We start from the raw sequence: 20,831 nt of genomic DNA, 5'->3' as shown, positions 1-20,831 counted from the left end.
GAAATCTCCCTGTCTCTATGGGTTTGGTCCCATAATCCTCAGCATGCCTTCTTATTCTTCCAGGCCCATATCATCATTGTGTATCAACATTCATTTTTAGCCTTCTGTTGTTGTTGTTGTGGTGGTGGTGGGGTGTGTGTGTGTGTGTGTGTGTACACACACACACACACACACACACACACACACACACACACACTTGCTTCACATTGCAGCAAGGCTGGTATTAGGGTGGATTTTTTTAAGGGTTGGAATTAAGCCATCATGTTAGGTTCCTGTGCACAATCTGTGCTGAATTAAATCTTTCAATCATGGTTCCCCTGTGAGCATATGAAGTCTGTTTTGAACATTACAATGATGTAAACGAACAGCAATGCAAGGCACTTGAGGCATTGGTGTGATGCCTGAAGCTGTTCTTAGTGGCCATTTTGGTGTCTGTTTTCATGATTTGGTTGCACGTGAGAGGAAATGAGCTGGGCGATTTTTTTCTGGTTTTTATTTTGAGTCACAGGCTGTTTGAGACATAATAAGAAGAGTACTAGCATATTCCTTTTGACGCTAGCTTAGGAGCAGTGTCCTCTTTCTCAAGCAAGAGGAAATGCTGCTTCTTAGATGGTATCTCTGCTGCAGTGAGGTTCCAGGTTTTTTAACTCACTGGACTCTTTATTTGTGGAACCTCAGACTGCACCATCTAAAAACAAAGAAAATGACCTCTTCCCACCCCCAGCTACTGCTTTAGTCATATGCAAATTTATGCAGATTAAATAAATTAAAACATGATTTTCATCATTCCTTAATTCCTTAATTAGGAAATTCCTTAATTAGGAAATTCTTTATTATGAGGTTTATAGCCAGTGGTATTCCTACTCAGAGTAGATGCATTGAAATTGATGGAAATGATTAACTTGGGTACATTGATGTTAATGGGTCTACTCTGAATACAACTTAGTTGAACGCTGCACAACTTTATGGTTTCATGTTGGGTTTTGCTGTCTAAATGTACTGATTGTGACAACTTGGTGCACCAGGGTAGCTGTTTATACATTGTAAAATCTGTGTCTTGTGTTGATAGGGACTATTGCCCCATGCCTAATGCTGCTGTCTTCCTTTTCCCCCCTGAACAGGCAGTGACCATTTTGTGTGTGTCCAATTAATGTGCAACCGGCTCCTTTTGGACCCGGAAGAGGGCAGAACAGGGACGGAACAGGGGGCAGGGAGGAACGGGGGGTGGGGCAGACTTTTGCACACTCTGCTAAGGCGTGTGTGGGGGTGGCAGGAACAGAACCCCCATGCCAAATGGTCACTGCCTGTATTTATTGTTAATGTGATGCCAAGTCTTCCTGTGACTGTTGTGAAAGTGTTTGTGTGTGCGTGTATATTTTCATTGTTACCCTCTATTTCCTCACCTTCATATCATCTTTCAAAATGTTCATACAGTTGCCTGAAACGTATTTGGGATGAAATTAAAGTCCCAGTGAAATCAACAGAAGCTTTATAAAGTATCATAGGTATTGTTCATAACTCTTGCCCCAGAAAATAACTCACATTTTGCAGTAAGGAGAGAAGGGAGAGGGGCTTTGGCTAGTAAACTGCTTTGTCCTAAGGTGAACCTCTATTGAGCTAATATTGTTTAGAGAGGAACAGGTAATAAACATAGTGAAATGCTGTTTGTACTTATGAACCAGCAATGTATTTGCTATACCTGATCCCACCTATTTACAAAATTGACAAATTCCTTTTGAACTGCACACCTTCCAGTTACAGTCCAAATCATTGTGGCTGGTGGTCCCTAGACCCACCACTGCAACAAGAGCAAACTACCAAATAAACAACTGTTCATCAATAATATCAACATTGTAACATTTGAAATTTATTCCAAACCAGACACAATCAATCACAAAAACCAACACAATGCCAATCAATATTTTTATCTAAATACAGTGCGTAAGATGGATTCAGATCTCCTAATATCTGCTCAGAGTTCGACAAGTAATACCATTCACAGGATTGTTAATGACATGCTTGTTTTATAATCTATCGGTAGCCATATGCCTTTTGGACAGAAACTGTATAACTGGGATATATTTAAACCCAGAGAACAAAAACATTTTTTAAAGGAAATATACTATAATAATTGGTATTAATTGGTATTAGAATGCTAGGTATCTATGAATCTGTGTAAATGCTTTTAACATGCCCACAGTGTTCAATTACTTTGTTGTTTATAAAAGAGATTTCTGCCACATCCTGCCTTACTTTGTTGTTTTTAATAGACATACAACAGAAACAAGTTGAGATATTATCAATCTTCTTTCTTCCTTTTGCCAATTAGTACCTAACTGACAAATACTTCTATAGCAACCAATATTACTCCTACATAAATATTAAAAATTCACAGATTCTTCTAAATAGGGAAAAAATTGTATTGGGTTGTATCCACATTCATGAGAGTATAAGTTCATCCTCACAACTGTTGAATTCCCTAAACCATCTCCTGAAGGTTAGGGGATCTTAAGAAAAGACCTGGAACAGGGTGTGAGGGTTAGCAACTTACAACTCGCCATTTGGATATGAAAAGACCTAACACCAAAAATATTTAAAGCCGAAATTCAACCAAAAACAATATCTGACCATAATGCAGCATTTGTTTGCCTGAAGGGGTAAAAGAAAAAATCAATAAGATGGAGACTAAATGAAACACTATTAAACGATGAAAAAACAGTAGATAAAGCATTAAGGGAATTTTTTGAAACAAAGGAACAGACTCCAAAATTGTCTGGGATGCCAGCAAAGCAGTCCCAAGAGGATTTTTTTTAATAAAAGAAAACTCAATTCATAGAAACCAAAAAGAAAAAAGCAGCAAAAAATTGTGGAAGAAATCAGAAAAAAATGAAAAAGAATTATATAAAAAGCTGGATAATGCAGAACTTAAAAGAAATATTAAACTACTCCAATCTCAGTATTCTATGATAATAAATGAAGAAACTGAACAGCTCGCAAAATTACTATTTAAAGGGGCATAATAGTGCTTTAAACATATGGAGTTAATGTGGCCTTGGACTGCACACATAGTGTAGCTTTAAAACATATTCTAAGTATATTCTTTCCCTCAAAGAATTCTGGGCATTGTTGTTTATCCCTCACAGAGTTCCTTTTCTCAGCAACTCAGTGCCCAGAATTCCTTGATGGGCCAAATGGTTATATGTGATCCTGCTTTTCAATACTGTTTTACACCTGCAAACATTTGGGACTTCATTTCCAATCAGTGCGTGTCCGATAACTCCCTAACTTTTTATTCATCGTTGTCCTGCTTTTGTTGCGCTACAGTGCAATAGATGACCATAGTGAAATAACACTGGGGCAGCATCTCAGAACAACTACTGAAATGGTCTGCCACCATTAACACACTATTAGCATGTCAATGTCATGCAGCTGAATACCCTCTGGAAAAAGCACCTGTATGGAGGGGCCTATAATGATGGCCTCCATCTGTAAGTTAATAATCAACATTTTCACTTTACAAAAGATCCAAGCATTTGCACTTACTGTGTGAGAACTATAGCCACAGCATCATTTAGGACACTTTCACCAAAGAGGAGGGTGTAGAGATCTGTATCAACATGAAGCTCATGGAAAATAGCCAGGACCGTAACTAGAAGGAATAACAAAAAGAACTTGTCATGTTCAGAGATCTGCCATATCCAATGTCTCTTATCTGGGCAAATCTTGGGTTAGGTTTTAGTCTTAGGCTGCAAATCCAACCCCACTTACCTGTAAGTATGTCCTACTGAATAGGACTTACTTGGTTAGGATTTTGCTGTTTCTCAATCTGCAGTACGTTTCTGAGCACAATTCAAAGTGTTGGGGTTGACCTTTAAAGCCCTAAACGGCCTTGGCCCAGTATACCTAAAGGAGCATCTCCACCCCCATCGTTCTGCCCAGACACTGAGGTTCTGGCAGTTCCCTCACTGAGAGAAGCAAAGCTACAGGGAACCAGGCAGAGGGTCCTCTCGGTAGTGGTGCACGCCCTGTGGAACACCCTCCCATCAGATGTAAAAGAGATAAACAACTATCTGACTTTTAGAAGATATCTGAAGGCAGCCTTGTTCAGGGAAGTGACATTTTAATATATTTTTAATCTTTGTTGGAAGCTGCCCAGAGTGGCTGGGGAAACCCAGCCAGATGGGCAGGGTACAAATACAGTGGTACCTCGGGTTAAGAACTTAATTCTTTCTGGAGGTCCGTTCTTAGCCTGAAACTGTTCTTAACCAGAGGTACCACTTTAGCTAATGGGGCCTCCCGCTGCTGCCATGCTGCCGCTGCACGATTTCTGTTCCCATCCTGAAGCAAAGTTCTTAACCCGAGGTACTATTTCTGGGTTAGCAGAGTCTGTAACCTGAAGTGTCTGTAACCCGAGGTACCACTGTAATAAATTTATTATTATTATTATTATTATTATTATTATTATTATTATTATACTTCTGATGTTACATTATTGACCTGCTATATAGTTTTTGCAGTCACCCAAAGATGGGTATCTGCATCTAGATTGTTTCAGGCACCAGAGGGACATAGATTTTCCCATCAGGAATCCATTGGAAAAATTACTAATGATTTGTAGTATTGGAAAAAATAGACAGTATCTCATTGCATTTGTTTCACTACTGCTGTGGTACATTACTGTGCAATTGACTATATCCTAATAGTCACTAGAATGAGCAACTTCGGAAGCAGCAGGTCTTCGACCGAGCTAGGGTGTTAAGTCACCAACCCCAGCTCAGCCAAACATATGCTGTAATAAATTGCTCACCCCAAAGCCAAAGCTGTTGTAAGAACCCGCCCCCTCCCTTCCTGGGGCATCAGTTGTTTGGAATTCTTTGCTATGCAGACACCTTTATCTTGTGCATATGCTTTTTGGAGTAGAAGGCTGGTCCTTTTTAGAGAGGGATGCTCCTTTGAGACCCCATCGGTACTATATTTAAAACTGTACTGTACCACCTTAAATAGAGAATCCTGTCGGTTGTTAATGGTGCTGAGAGTTGTTAGGAAGACCCCTATTCCGCTCACAAAGTGGTTTACCTATCAACCCCCTTCCAGAAAACTCTGGGAACTGTAGCTTTGTCGGGAGGACTAGGTCTGTCCTAACGACTCTCATCATCCTTAACAAACTAGAGTTCCCAGGATTCTTTGGGGGAAGTGCAGGTTTACATTGCAGTAATGGAACTGGAAAGTGGGGGTGCAAAAGCTGAATATGTGCCCGTTTTCTTCAATCCCCCAGGAGAAGGAGTGTGCTTCAAATGCAGTGGCACAAATCTGTAGTGGAATCAATGGGAATTACAACAGAGTTGAGCAATAAACCTGTAATTTAAAAAATACACAGCACCAAAGCAGCTGGCATATTCTCTTTGAGCCTCTTGTTTCCTTCCCACTTTTCATTGGCCAAGAGGAGAGAAGCTTCCCCACTAAACCAACCATGTTGAAAAACCCTTATGCTAAAAATAACTGTTCCAGTTGTAATTATAGATTCCTGGCACTGCTAATCAGCCATCCTACTCAAGGCTTAGTTCAAGAAAAAAACAAACCCATCAATAAAGCATTTTAATTACCAAGCTATTTCCTCCCTCCCTACAACTTATAAAATATTTTCCAGCTGTTTTGCGTGGCTTGGGGGGGCAGGGCAACCCACACCAGCCATACAGCTGTAACCATAGAAACCCCAAACAGAAAAGAGCATTCTGATTATCAGCCTAAATGAAGGTAAGCGAGTTCACGTAGCTTTGAAACAGTTCTGCTTCAGCAAACCTTTATTGAGGCAAATGTTTTCCAAAGCCTTAAATGTCAAAGTGGAGGGGGGAGGGAGGTACAAGTATGCAAAGTAATTTCCGATTAGAATGTCAATACCTCCAGAACGCTGATATTAAGAGCTGAATTAGTTCGGCCTTTTCAAGGTTGTGTCTCTTTAGGATGTAGGTGGGAGAAGAGAGTTGGAATGTTTCCCACGTCCAAGGAAAGTCCCCTGCACATAGCAAAATTAGTATGTAAGGGTAGGGAGAAAGGCTAGCTGGAGTCTTTCTCTCTGAAACAAAGCTTCAGAAAGTTTTAACGTGGTGGAAGATTCCCTTTTGCAGGCCATTACCCATATTTTGAAACAGTGCAGAGCAGGGGTTGAATTGGACTAATTTGTTCTTAGAGCAGACCCACAGCAATCAATGGGTTTAAGTTAGCCCATTGAAGATGCTGTGTGGTATTTCTGAATCTGTACTGAAAATTTAAAGAAAAGTCACTTGTCCTTCTCCCTTCCCCATTCTTAATGCATGTAAGGAGAGCTTTGCTGGTGATTGAGCTCCTAGTGATTGCTCAGGAGATGGTACAAGTCTCTCAGAACTTCTGCTTTTCCCAATTCTCTTTTCTATATAACAGTCTCTAAGGCAGGCATGGAGAAACTGTGTACATTCTGATGCTGCTACAGTCCAGCTCTCATAAACCTCAATCAGTGTGGCCAATGGTCAGAGATTATGGAAGTTGCAGACAGGCCAAAGGCTCCCCATCACTGCTCTAAGCCAGGGGTGAGGAAGCTGTAGCCTGCGAGCTTCACATTGGGCCTGCAAGACTATTTCAGGCAAGCCACACCTATGTGTCCTACACCTGATGACATCAGCATTTCAACAGGTATGGGCAGGGTTTGGCGGAAAGTAGGGGTAGCAGATCTAAACCACAGAGCCTAGGGCTTGCCGATCAGAAGGTTGGTGGTTTGAATCCCTGCAATGGAGTGAGCTCCCGTTACTCGGTCCCTGCTCCTGCCAACCTAGCAGTTTGAAAGCAAGTCAAAGTGCAAGTAGATAAATAGGTTCCGCTCCAGAGGGAAGGTAAACGGTGTTTCCGTGCACTGCTCTGGTTCACCAGAAGCAGCTTAGTCATGCTGGCCACATGACCCGGAAGCTGTACGCCGGCTCCCTCGGCCAGTAAAGTGAGTTGAGCACCGCAACCCCAGAGTCGTTCGCGACTGGACCTAACAGTCAGGGGTCCCTTTACCTTTACCTAGGGGTAGCAGGCACCAAGTGTCTTTTCAAATCCCAGGGCAAGGTGGTGCTTTGAGAGGGACTTCTGAAGATGTCACCCAAAGCTGACATCTTTTTGTCCTGTGCTTTGAATTTGGCTTTGAAAGGGTTTTTTGGAGAACCCTGGGGGCAAAAAGCAAGGCCACTTGATGCCATCATGGCCCACCACACTGAAAGAGCCTTGATACAATTAATATGCATGATTGAATTAATATTGATAAAACACTGCAAAAAAGCAAGGTCCCCATATGCACTGGTAATGTAGAAGGTGAAGGGAATGAAATTCAAAGAAGGAACTGAAACCTGTGGCAGATCAGAGGATGCTGCAGCTCATGAATTAATGTGAGATGCATGCCCGATTATTCAATGTTTGAAGAAGTGGAATGCATAGAATGGTGATCCTACATAACAATTAAGGAAACAGAATGGGTGAACTCTGACCTCTTTTAATGGAGCTCTTAGCTGACCTGTTTGGTCAACTTGTGGGATCCACATGAATGGGACTGATACCACAGATCACAGAAGTTATGCTGTAGTCCTTTTGGGATGCATCTTCTTCCCCATGATATTTAACATCTATATGAAGCTGTTGGGAGCCACCATTAGGGGAGTTAGGCCAATAAGTCTTCAGTACACTGAAGACACAGCTCTGTCCCCGTCTTGCCTTTCCATCAGAATCAGGTGAAGTTGGTTATTTGCCTAAACTCTTAAGGGTTTTCTTTGTGAGCACAGGGAGGAGGAGAAAACCATCTTAAACAGCTCTATATATGGCATTTGGCAGAACTGATCTGATCAATCAATCAATCAATCAATCAATCTGCGATTGCATCAAACTGCCTCTTGTATGTAGTACAGACTTATGTGTGAGCTGCTCGTGCATTATTGGGTTTTGTTTTTTTAATGCCCAAGTAATTATATGCTTTAAAAATAGATGTATATTATACTTACAAAAGAGCGAAGCCCCGTGCTGCAGCATAATTTTGTACTAATACATATGCATTTTATGCATAATATATATACTATATAATTATATAGAAATAATTTTTATATATGTCTCTATATATCTCTATGTATACAGTTATGTGCATTTTTGTATATGCTGATTACTTTTGGAAAACCCAGAGTGCATCTATGCATGCATGCATGAGATAATAGTTCATATTTTTGTTCATATTTTTAGCAGAACCAGAGGAAGTTCTGTGCAGAGCAGGGATTAGGAAAAAAAAAGCTGTGCAAATAAGCTCAACACTGAGATTTTCACAAAATCTGATCCACACTTGGAAGGATGAGGTTGAAACACTTCTCTTATAGCCATGTTCGAGACACATATTGGTGCCATTTGTTATGTAGTGGAGTTTCTCTATTAAGTGTGTAAACAAAGGAGCTGTTAGGAAAAAAAGGTTTATTGCTCAGCAATGAATATTCTATGCTGAATGTCCTACTCCATAGCAAGATTTTAAAAAATAGAAAATAAAAATATCTCCAGTATTTGGAAATTCTAGGAGGGAGACATGAACCTAGAATAAATAAATTGCTCACTGTTTTCTTATATATGTTGGAAGCTGCCCAGAATGGCTGGGGAAACCCAGCCAGATAGGCAGGGTATAACAACAACAACAACAACAACAACAACAACAACAACAACGAGAGACATTTCAAAAATATGCAGAGGCAGTATTGTGAATGCACATTTCACTATGGAAACCAAACTGGTTACAAATAAATAGCACTCAACCAAAATTACAGTTATTTTGTCAGTGTAACCACGTGGGTGGCACTGTGGGTTAAAGCCTCAGCGCCTAGGACTTGCCGATCGAAAGGTCAGCGGTTCGAATCCCCGCGGTGGGGTGCGCTCCTGTTACTCGGTCCCAGCGCCTGCCAACCTAGCAGTTCGAAAGCACCCCCGGGTGCAAGTAGATAAATAGGGACCTCTTACTAGCGGGAAGGTAAACGGCGTTCCGTGTGCTGCGCTGGCTCGCCAGATGCAGCTTGTCACGCTGGCCACGTGACCCGGAAGTGTCTGCGGACAGCGCTGGCTCCCGGCCTCTTGAGTGAGATGGGCGCACAACCCTAGAGTCTGTCAAGACTGGGCCGTACGGGCAGGGGTACCTTTACCTTTACCTTTAACCACAGAAAATGTAACTTACCTGGATGTAAGTCTCAATTCAAAGGGGCTTACTTCTGAGTAGACATGTATAGGATTGTACTGTGAAGCACTTAAAATTGCACCTATATCAGCAATAATTATCCAGCTCCACTCAAACATTTCCAGCTGATTTATTAAGTTCCTTGGTAATAAGTAAGAAAAGATGGGCCTTCTAGTCCCATTTGTTTACTTTTAAAAACAAATGTGGCTATTGATTTGAACCCTAAAATAGCTTTCTTATTCCTTATCATTACATTAAAACAAGCACATATGTGACAATGGGGAAAATCTTGGAAAACATAATTTTTATTCACTTCGGATCATTCTGAAGAATTAGTAGAATTTTCTTATTCAATTGAACAGGAAACCATAGTGGAATAGTATCAGACAACAACATTCCTAATGTGAGATTGACAGTGCAATCTTACACGTGCTTTCTCAGAAGTAAGCCTCATTGAGTTCAATAAGCATAAATTGAATTGCAACCCAAAATTGAATTCTAAGCACTCATAACTTGAGAAGAATCCTACAGATATCAATGGGACTCATTTCAGACTTGTTATGTATAAAGCCAGGCTGGAAAGATCAGGGCCTGTTAATATGATTTGATGCAGACATATGGCGAAGTGGTGATGTAATTTGTTTTGCAGCGTGACCAAGGACCAATTTTTCAATGAGTGCTGATTTTTTAATCACATCACCCCTGAGACTTTTCATAATTGGCTAGAGTAGTGTGGAAAATCATAGTAAAAAGGATGGTTGCTTTTTCATCATAGTTAGCAAGAGATTATCAAGTAGCTGTGTTCTACCCCCCCAAAAATGTATATCGCATTTATTTATAAAAATTGTTATATACTGTTTGCTATAAAAAAGTATATTGAAGTGGTTTACACCAATAAGACATAAAACATTACTCTGAACACCTTACAACAACAAACCTGTATAATAAAACAATATAAAAACCATTAGTTGTATGCCTCCCATAATGTATTATTTTGTATTTTCATTAACACATCGGTCTCTTACTGGTCGTTCCACATATTTGTATTATTATATTATATTAGATTACATTACATTATGAAATCTTTCACTGCACTTGAGTCTTGCCATTACTGAATCATTCATGTTTTTTCTTGGTCCTTGACTGGGTTATTTTGCCTTTGTTATAGAGGGAATTGTAGCCCAACAAAAGGTTTTCCATCTCGGATACAAGGTTTCTGTGGCTGAAAGCTGAATGTTCCTAGCAAATTTTACATAAGAGATGACAGCACAACAGCCTTGTTCCCCCATGATGTATCTTAGACCTCTGGCATTAACAAGTGGCATGGAAAAGAACCACACTGCTGTCTTAGCTGTACAGTCCGTTTTGTACTTGTCTGAAAATATGCATTTTGAGAGGAAGATGTGCATTTAAAATTAAAAGTGCATATGAAATATTTTGAAAACTTTTTTTTTTTAAAGTGCATCAATGCAGAAAACAAAATAGAACTAATGGGGAAAGCTCTACAAAAAGATACAGACTAAACATACAGATGTGTTTGTCTCTATCAGCCATGCCTCCCATGTACCAAAAGGAAATGTCAAACGTGTCATTGAATCCATTGGGATTTGAGTGCCGTTTTAAAGACTCTCTTCCTGTTCCAGCACTCATAATCTCTTCATAGGACTGTAGAGCAGGCTGCAGTCTTAGGAACAGAAAATGATGTGCAATAATATTACAGGACCACGTCATTCAGATCCCTGAGTGAATGTCAGAGTAGAGCTGCAACCACATCTTGCCTAAAGCAAAATATGGAATAAGTTGGGCGTCTTCAGCTTTGATGGGACATCTTTGGGAATATTTACTTTGGGAAATATACTATTTCTTGGGGGCTTTGTATGCTAACCTGAGAAACCACAAGCAGATCAGTGTTCGTAGCTGTGGGGTGGGGTGAATGGTTTTGAATTTGGAAGAGGGAAACCTCTATTCAAATCCTGGAGCAAATATGAGACCCACTTTTAAGTGAAATGTTCATGTGTTTTATCAATCTATGAATGGGGGTCTGCTGACCAACCCCACCCTTCGTGTCACGCACTCTAAGTAGCCTCAGCATTGGTCTACTCAGGGTGTTGGGGTGGGACTAGGCAACGCAACCCGATTCATAGATTGATATAACATTAAATCCAAAAGATTTAAAACAACGGGTACAAAAATATATAAAATTCTTATCCACTAACCTATCAATAAGGACAGGCTCTATACACGTAACTAAAAGTTGAATACCACCATAAGCGATAGCTTAATTACCAAATAAAAAAGGGTAAAGGACCCCTGATAGTTAAGTCCAGTTGCAGAAGACTCTGGGGTTGTGGCGCTCATCTCGCTTTACAGATTGAGAGAGCCAGTGTTTGTCTGCAGACAGTTTTTCTGGGTCATGTGGCCAGCATGACTAAGCCGCTTCTGGCACAATGGAACACTGAAACCAGGGCAGTGCACGGAAACACTGTTTACCTTCCCGCTGGAGCGGTACCTATTTATCTACTTGCACTTTGATGTGCTTTCGAACTGCTAGGTTGGCAGGAGCCGGGACCGAGCAACGGGAGCTCACCCTGTCGTGGGGATTCGAACTGCCGACCTTCTGATTGGCAAGCCCAAGAGGCTCAGTGGTATAGACCACAGTGCCACCCGTGTCCCAAATACCAAATTACCAAATACCCCCCAAAGGACACCTCAAAATTGATAATGATGGTGCCAATCATGTTGCCCTGGGGAGAGCATTCAACAGATAGGTGGCCACCACTATAAAGGCCCACTCTCATGTGGCCACCTTTAGCACCTCCCTCAGGTGGGGCATCTGGAGAAGACCCTCTGGTGAAGACTGCAGGGTTTGGGCCAGTTCATATGGGGAGAGGGAGTGAGAAGTTTATCTGAAATGTGCTTTCCCCCATGCCAAATCTGTGTGAGGATAAAATGGGAGAAACTATTGTACATTCTGCCACTCCAAATTCTCTGGATTAATGTATATGAGTTTAAAACATTAATATTTTTTATTAAGCAGGCAAAAAATATATACAAAATAATGTATATTTACCTGGATCTGTAGCAGACATTAAAGAACCAAATAATAAACAGTCAGTGAAGTGAAAGTCTCCTTTCTTCAGCTGGCTAAGTTGGACCATGGCCTGTACAAAGCCATACATTATCAACCTGCAGGATTGGACGATAAAAAAATAAATAAAGACTATTCAGGACCATTACAGAACCCTATTTTCTTTTCACAACTTTTGAAGTGGTTTCTTGTTTAAACTACTAGGATGTACATTGCCCAATGTTTTTTTTTTATTGTGTGTGATTATAGCAGTGCAGAGGGTAAATTGCTGCAGTCTATAAATCTAGTTCTGTTTTAGGCCTGAAATATTATATCAAGATTTTCTAGACATTTGAGGAATGGCCCCCACCCCAAAACCCTACCTTTACACTGAATATTAGCAATTTATTCACTTTGTGACAGATGATGACAATATATTTAGCCATTCATTTTACAGAAGTAATCTGAAGAAGAGAATATCAAAATCAGCCTGTCAGCTATTGTAGAACCTTCGCACAAACTAGCGTGAGAGGAGATGTTGTGCTGAATAGTTCTGACAATTCTAAAAGGATCGCTTTTGCAGCTTTCATTGTTTCATTGCTACTTATTTATTAAATAAATGTTACAAGTACAGGCTATATTAAAATGTTCAGGCTTGTAGCTGAAAACAAGATGGATATTAATACTTGTGAGAACAATCAATCAAAAAGTCAGGTTTGGAAACATGGGGCATCAATCTTGCTAACTTTTTGTATGTGAGAGAGGACAAGTCATTGGACTGTGTATTTAACTGTAAAAGAAAAACCCTAAATTAGGTTATTTGATTGGCATGGCAGTTAAACATTTAGCACATATTGAGAACCTGACAAGTGTTACTCTTTTTGCAAACTGGAAAGTTGATGTCAATTGCCCCAGTATCTACATGTCTCATTCTGCCTGGCTATGCAGTCAAATATGCATAAAACTAAGACCTATCTGGGTGTCAGCACATATCATGGCTGAGGTCCTTTGCAAATGATGTAAGCATCCTTTAATTATTTTTTTAAAGGTTTTGGCTCTGAGGAAACACATGTAGGATAACACAACTAGAGCTGCTACTATCTATATTACCTCAGTGCCTCTCAGCCCCAATGACGTACCATATGTCAGGACTAGGGATGGGCAAACCTGCCATTTCCCCCTTTCTAATTTTTCCATTCCTAAATTTAATTCTCCACATTTCCACATCAGCCTAGGTTTTTTTATTATTATTTAAAGTCCTCATGACAATTCACCAGCATTTGAATACAAATGCCTCCTACAATGCACATATTTGCATGAAATTTTGCCTAATATGCACATTTGAAAAGCATTCACCCTCCATATAATGTGATTTTATGTTGGGGTTTTTTTTAAAAAAAAAATATATGCTTTTGCATGCACACTTTATCCCAGGAAATGCATTTTTACCATTATCTACACATTACTTGACCGGAAAACTGCACTGCAAAATTCAGAGAAGTGTGAATTTCAAAGGATGACAGCGTGTTTCAGTTCTTTCATTGTTTTGTGAAGCGCAATTTTGGTAGAGTCACCTTTAATTGTGAAGTGAAATAAGTTTCTCCCCCAGTCCTAGTCAGGATCCAGAAATATTTTGAGGAAAAGATGATGACGGTGCCAATGCAGCTGCTTAACCTGGCGCTTCTCTTGTCAGCTGGCAATATGCCACCACCCATTTTCACAGCTGCCCACTGTGATCACCCATCCCCACTGCAGGCTGCCCACTGATCTGCCCCTTAGCAACCTTACTTTGAGAGGGGACCAGGGTTGTGCTGCCTCCCCTCCCGCCATCTTGTTGCTCAGGGCCTCCTCAGACCTGTCACCGGCCCTGAGCTGTGGAGAAGTTTTTGACTTTATCTTTGACTTTATCTTCATAGCTAAAGTATGCTGACAGCAATCAGCACAAGGTGCAGAGGGGCTGAAAGTGCTTTTTGGGAAGCAAATCCGCACAGAGAGAAAATGGAAACGTATCTACTTGCCTATGTTTGAAAGCAGACAGAAGCCTATGAAAAGTTTACACGCACATGCAAGAGAAACCGAAGTTAGGAGCGGAATCCTTGCAGCTGGCGGCCATAATTGTACCTAATGGAAGCTGCTGTCCTTTTGAAGCCACACAAAAAAATTAATTAGAAGGCTCTGTTTAAATGAAGCTCTGTTCTACGTACAACAAACCACACTGCATGTTCCCTATCCAGACACCTAAATCTATTTATCGATTGTATGTCAAGGCGAGGTATTCTCCTTTGTTAAATAGTGACTTCTTGCTGTAATCTTTTGGAACACATTAATGAGTGCAGATTGTATCGAAGTAAAGTTTTAAGCCCACAGTTCTTTCTGTGTCACATATTGCTATGGTAATGACTGAAATTTTAATGTACATCTCACTCACCCAATCTGTTTTCTAACCCACTATCGAATTCTCCTGTCCTAATATGTCATCAGGGATCTTACTATGCCTAGACATGATTATGTTGTAGCCTAAGGCGTCTTTGATGGCTGCTATAGACTGAAAAGATGTAATCAAACATAATGAAGAGTTAACTGGGCTTCTATTTGTTTGTTTGTTTGTAGCCACATTACAAAGCAAATGTAATGCAGTGAAAATGAGGGACTATAGGGATGGTTTGTTCAATTCATTCTGTATATTAAGGCACAAAAGCTTTATTGTATCAGATTCATGGCCCATCCAGCCTTGGTTTAAGTACCCCAGAATCTGCTATAACTGCTCAGCCTTGGAATGCTTGAAGTAATAATTTGGAGCAAATGCTTTTGCAAATTTGATGAGTACCTGTAATATCTGCCGCTGCAAATTTTATAAATCTTGCAAACAAGAGGCTGAAGTGCATGCCAGACCTTAGTCTAGCTGGCCACAGATTTTGGGTTTGACATGGATTGAGGGACATGTTAGGCAGAGGCAGGGAATGTGGTCATGACCAGGCTGTCGGACATGTATTGAATCAAGCACATGGGATCTGAGGGCCAAAAGCAGGAAACATAATGATGGACAGCCAATACCAGATTGGCTAGATGAGCTGCAGCACAATGGGGGCCAGGTGAGAGCAGTTTTGTGTTATTACCTTGTCAGGGAACTGCCATCGGCTCAGGGGCAAGAGGGGGAAAGCTGGATGGATTAGAGAGAGCCCCCAAAGATCGTGGAAGGCAGCACCTCCTCAGCGGAGGAGAGTAACCACGCCTCCAGTGGAGAGGAGCTTCAGGGCTCGGAGGAGGTGAGGCGGTGCCAGGACACCTTGCCTGAGCAAAGCAGGGAGGAGAGAGGTCCTCTGTTACCCATGCCCTCCTTGCGCAGTAGGCTTCCGCGCAGAGAGGGGAAGCATAGACTGGGCATCAAGAAACTACTCTGCTGGGGAAGGTTTAAGGACCGCCCACTCACGGATTCTGCCAATGAATGAGCGAGCCATGGAATAGAGGTGCTCTGCATGGTGAAGGGTTTTTGGCACCAATAACGAGGCTTTACAGCTGACCAGAGAGGCATTTGCCTGATTGCTCTCAAGTAACCCCCTGATATCCTTACATTACCGAAACAAGTTACTTAGCTGCCAGCCCAGAAGGAAAGGTTTTGTACAGCTTGGCACCTTTTCCATTGTACTGAAAGGTCAGCTGATTGGCCTCAGCTGCAGAGTCAGCTAACACTATTTAGGACAGCACTGCAACCTGATCTGTCTGTTGGATCAAGGGCTCAGAGAGCCAGTGGCACAGCAGTCAAGTTTCTGAACACTGGGTACTGGGTGCCCCAGTTCAAGAGCCCCCCTGCTGCCTTACATTGTGCAGTGAATACATTTTCATTTGAACTGGGAAACTCTTACTTGTATCCCAGAACAATGTCTGTAGCTCCAGCCATTGGTGGAATGTTTCCCTAAACATCTTGCTATCTTTATCATGCTTTTCATGAAGGCCAATGGCTCAGTCCCTGGAATATCCAGTATATAATAATCAGATGATGCTCTTAGAAGGCCACTATGATGGAGGCAGTGAGAGATTTTACTTTCTTGGGCTCCATGATCACTGCAGATGGTGACAGCAGTCACAAAATTAAAAGAAGCCTGCTTCTTGGGAGAAAAGCAATGACAAACCTACACAGCATCTTAAAAGGCAGAGACATCACCTTGCCAGCAAAGGTCCGTATAGCTAAAGCTATGGTTTTCCCAGTAGTGATGTATAGAAGTGAGAGCTGGACCATAAAGAAGGCTGATCGCTGAAGAATGGATGCTTTTGAATTATGGTGCTGGAGGAGACTCTTGAGAGTCCCATGGACTGCAAGAAGATCAAATGTATCCATTCTTAAGGGAATCAGCCCTGAGTGCTCACTGGAAGGACAGATCCTGAAGCTGAGGCTCCAATATGTTGGCCACCTCATCAGAAGACTCCCTGGAAAAGACCCTGATGTTGGGAAAGATGGAGGGCAGAAGGAGAAGGGGACAACAGAGGACGAGATTGTTGGACAGTGTTCTCGAAGCTACTACATGAGTTTGACCAAACTGTGGGAGGCAATGGAAGACAGGAGTGCCTGGCATGCTCTGGTCTATGGGGTCACGAAGAGTCGGACATGACCTAATGACTAAACAACAGCATGACTATAGTAGATCACTGGATTAGAGGGATGAAAAGTTCAGTTGGGTAAGCTTCCCATGATCGTTAATATCCACAAGCAATTCTTCTAAATGCAGGGCACCCTGGTTTCCGTACTCTGGCACGCCCACACCACCCATCAGCCCTCTTCAGGTGTTCACTGAAAAATGAGTAAAGGCGGCTTCAGGAATGCAACACCTAATCAGTGATGGCTCTTCCCATTCCTGTGTTGAAAACCTTTTGCACTGTGAACCAGCTTTCTTTGGAATCAGCCATTTACTGATTGGCTCAGAAGGATCACCAACATACATGATGTCACCCAGGGGGTGGAGCTAGTGCCATGTTTGTGAATTCTGTGATGAACAAGAGGGATAAGGTTTCTCTCAAAAGAGAGTGCCAAATTTGCATTTGAGATCTAAACATAATATTGTAATATTCCATTACATTTCTAACATAAATGTGTACGTGTGTGTTGGATTAAATATATGAATATTATACTACATCACAAATACATATTTATTTCATTGTAGAACATGGTGTTCCAGAGCTCCGCTTCTATCGATCATTATTACTGTGTATACCTAAAACCTGAATCTTCACCATGAAGAATATTCACTTGATCTCTGAATAATGACTAAATCGCATAATTACTGTGACAAATGAGGCATGAAATAGTATCAAAAGTAGGCAGTCCAAAAGCTAGTGTCAGTGAATCTTTCAACTTGCTGCAAACTATTTGAATTTTAAATCAAAGCTACCTTAGTTATTAACAAAACATCAAAAAAAATCTCACCATGACTGATGACATAGATTGACTGAATGAACTTTAAAAACAAATTCTCAGAGGCCAAAGAATAACCTTCTGAAATTAATCAGAAATTGTGATTATAGTTTGACCTGTGACTATGACTCATATAATTAATAATATAATTGCAAATGCTTCCATGGTAGAAAAACAAATAGTAAGTGAAGCCGCGAGAGAAAGTGATTGAAAGCCAGTTTCAACATAAAGATGTGCATAATTTTTTTTAAAAAAATTGTCCAGTAGCACCTTAGAGACCAACTAAGTTTGTTCTGGGTATAAGCTTTCATGTGCATGCACATTGAAACAGCAGTCAGCAGACCCTTATATATAGTGGGAGGGTGGAAGAAGTGTGCATGCACACGAAAGCTTATACCCAGAACAAACTTAGTTGGTCTCTAAGGTGCTACTGGACAATTTATTATTATTTTTATTTATTTTGACTGTGTCAGACCAACATGGCTACCTACTTGAATAAAGATGTGCTGTTTATTCCCAGGTGACCGTGGCTGTAAAAATGGTTTGTCAACACCTATGGTTTAGGTCACAATTTAGAGATGGAGAGATCTGTCAGTTTAAATTCCTCATTTTTATGATTTTAAATTTAGTTCACCCAATTTTCATATCAGTTTGTGATTAAAAAAAACAACCTCACAAAAATTCATTTTCATGCACATTTCTCCTAATAGGACAGTTTTGCAAGTTCTTTTCCCTAATATAATGCAGTTTTGTCAACTTTCATTTGAGTTGGAGAACTACATAGCAAAATTCAGAGAAGTGCTAATTTTTTCGGACAGTTGTGTTTTACTTCACACATTGTTTTGGAAAGTGTGAATTAGGTAATTAATGTGAAGCAAATGCATTTCTTATAAATCCTTAGAACATATATGTTGCTCTGTGGAATGTGTAGCCCCCATTCTGCAAGTTTAACTCTTCCTTCCTGCACTGCAATCATGACAAAAATCACCCCCTGCACTGCAATTACACTTAGGGGGGAAAGCGGCATCTCTCCCCCCCCCCCCCACATGCTGTCATCCTGATAAAAATTGGCCAGCAACTTTAATTAAATAAATAAAAAACAAATATGTGGTTTCATGCAATGTAATTAGCATCACATATCATTAGACCTACATAACAGGGTTAGGAAGAGTTCAGTAATGTGATTCTGTTCTCGGTCTGTGTGTATACAATATAAGATGTGTACTGTGCCTATAAGTGCATGACAGAAAATTATAATGTACCCTTCTCCATGAAATGTTAGCCGTCTATGTGTAGGGTCTTTTTTGTGGACGACTGTTCAGACAGGCTACCCACCCGCCTCACAAACTCAGGCTGAAGTGATGTTTCCCATCTCCCTGACGTGGCTGGATCCCAGAACAGTTTGATGACATGAACTAATATTTGTGTCGACCAGTGTTACTTCATATTTACACTTTGGAGCCTGACACTGCAATTCTTATTTGGATGCAGTCCTATTCAGTAGAGCTTGCTTTCAAGTAAGTGTGCATATGATTGCAGCCTTAAATATTTAATATCCTATCTTTAAAACTCGAGAACTTGGCAGTAAACTATTTTCAATCTAAATGTACTTAAAATGGTGTTCTTTGCTCTTTTGTGACAAGATATGGCCTTCACTACAGCCCCTCACGTTGTCTCAAAATGAGATTATACTACCATTAAGAGATAATTAAGATCAGTTTGTGACTTTCAGAGTAATAGAAATGAGATTAGGGAATAACCCACTGTAAAATCTGGCATGAATTTAACCATAAAAAAGCATGTTTGACATGACTTTAACATTTTTATTGGATTAACTGAACTACACAGTGACAACGGCATGAGCGCAAATGGACTGGAGGTGCTTATGGTCCAAAGAAAATGCTGTGAAATAATGTCTTTTACTGGCCTTAGTAGGTCATGGTTAGATAATTTATGGTGGACAATTCCTGTGGTTTTTTAAAAATAAATAAATGGCAGGTTTAAAACTAATTTATTACCAATAAAAAATGATTTCACAATTAGAAAAAATGTATAATTCATACTCCCTCCCCCTCCTCAGGCTTTGCCTAATGATAAGTAATTTTATCCACTAAGTAATGCCAGTTGGCTCCAAGCATTTTAGTGCAATTAGCAAAACTAAATAATGGTATCTGGATTATAGTAATATAATATAGTTCCAGTCTAGAGGTAGAGACCCTCAAGTGCTGTGCTGCTTATGATTAGTAGTCCAGACAAGGTTGCATATGCGTTAGAGCATGTTAGATATGCCATCCAGGTGTTCGGTGCCCACTGGATAACAGGTGAAGGTGCTCTCTTGAACACAATCAGCTAACCTTCCGGACATACTTCCTAGGTGATGTGGAATCTTCATCAGTCTGAAGGGGGCTTACATACCTTCAGGGGTACACACATTGGTGATGTACACTGATTGTGCGTCAGCCAAGGTGAGTCTAGAAAAGACTCTTGCCTGAAATCTTGGAGATCTGTTACCATTCAGTGTTGACAGTGTCGGGCTAGATCATGGGTAGGCAACCTAAGGCCCATGGGCCAGATTCGGCCCAATTGCCTTCTAAATCCGGCCCACGGACGGTCCGAGAATCAGCGTGTTTTTACATGAGTAGTATGTGTCCTTTTGGGACGCAGGTGGCACTGTGGGTTAAACCACTTAGCCTAGGACTTGCCAATCAGAAGGTCGGCGGTTCAAATCCCCATGACGGGGTGAGCTCCCGTTGCTCTGTCCCAGCTCCTGCCAACCTAGCAGTTCAAAAGCACGTCAAAGTGCAAGTAGATAAATAGGTACCACTCTGGCGGGAAGGTAAATGGCATTTCCGTGCACTTCTCTGGTTTGCCAGAAGCGGCTTAGTCATGCTGGCCACATGACCCGGAAGCTGTACGCCGGCTCCCTCGGCCAATAAAGCGAGATGAGCGCCGCAACCCCAGAGTCGGTCATGACTGGACCTAATGGTCAGGGGTTCCTTTACCTTATGTGTCCTTTTATTTAAAATGCATCTCTGGGTTATTTGTGGGGCATAGGAATTCGTTCGGGTTTTTTTGTTTTCAAAATATAGTCTGGCCCACCGCATGGTCTGAGGGATGGTGGACTGGCCCCCTGCTGGCCCCCCTGCTGAAAAAGT

The 20,831-nt window shown here is 41.0% G+C and overlaps 1 protein-coding gene across 1 annotated transcript in view; it reads right to left on the bottom strand.

Moving 5' to 3' along the window:
- SLC9A9 (solute carrier family 9 member A9) overlaps positions 1 to 20,831 on the bottom strand; it is a 258,450-nt gene that overhangs the window by 182,929 nt on the left and 54,690 nt on the right. The window contains exons 5-6 of the mRNA XM_028731220.2: positions 12,273 to 12,388; positions 3,544 to 3,649 (exon numbers count right to left, since the gene is read on the bottom strand). Of these exons, the coding sequence (XP_028587053.2) occupies positions 3,544 to 3,649; positions 12,273 to 12,388 (222 nt within the window). The remainder of the gene's footprint in view (positions 1 to 3,543; positions 3,650 to 12,272; positions 12,389 to 20,831) is intronic.

Source organism: Podarcis muralis, chromosome 6 (genome assembly GCF_964188315.1).
Source record: "Podarcis muralis chromosome 6, rPodMur119.hap1.1, whole genome shotgun sequence".
Classification (NCBI taxonomy): domain Eukaryota; kingdom Metazoa; phylum Chordata; class Lepidosauria; order Squamata; family Lacertidae; genus Podarcis; species Podarcis muralis.
Note: the sequence above shows the minus strand (reverse complement) of the source record. Positions and strands in the feature narration are given on the sequence as shown.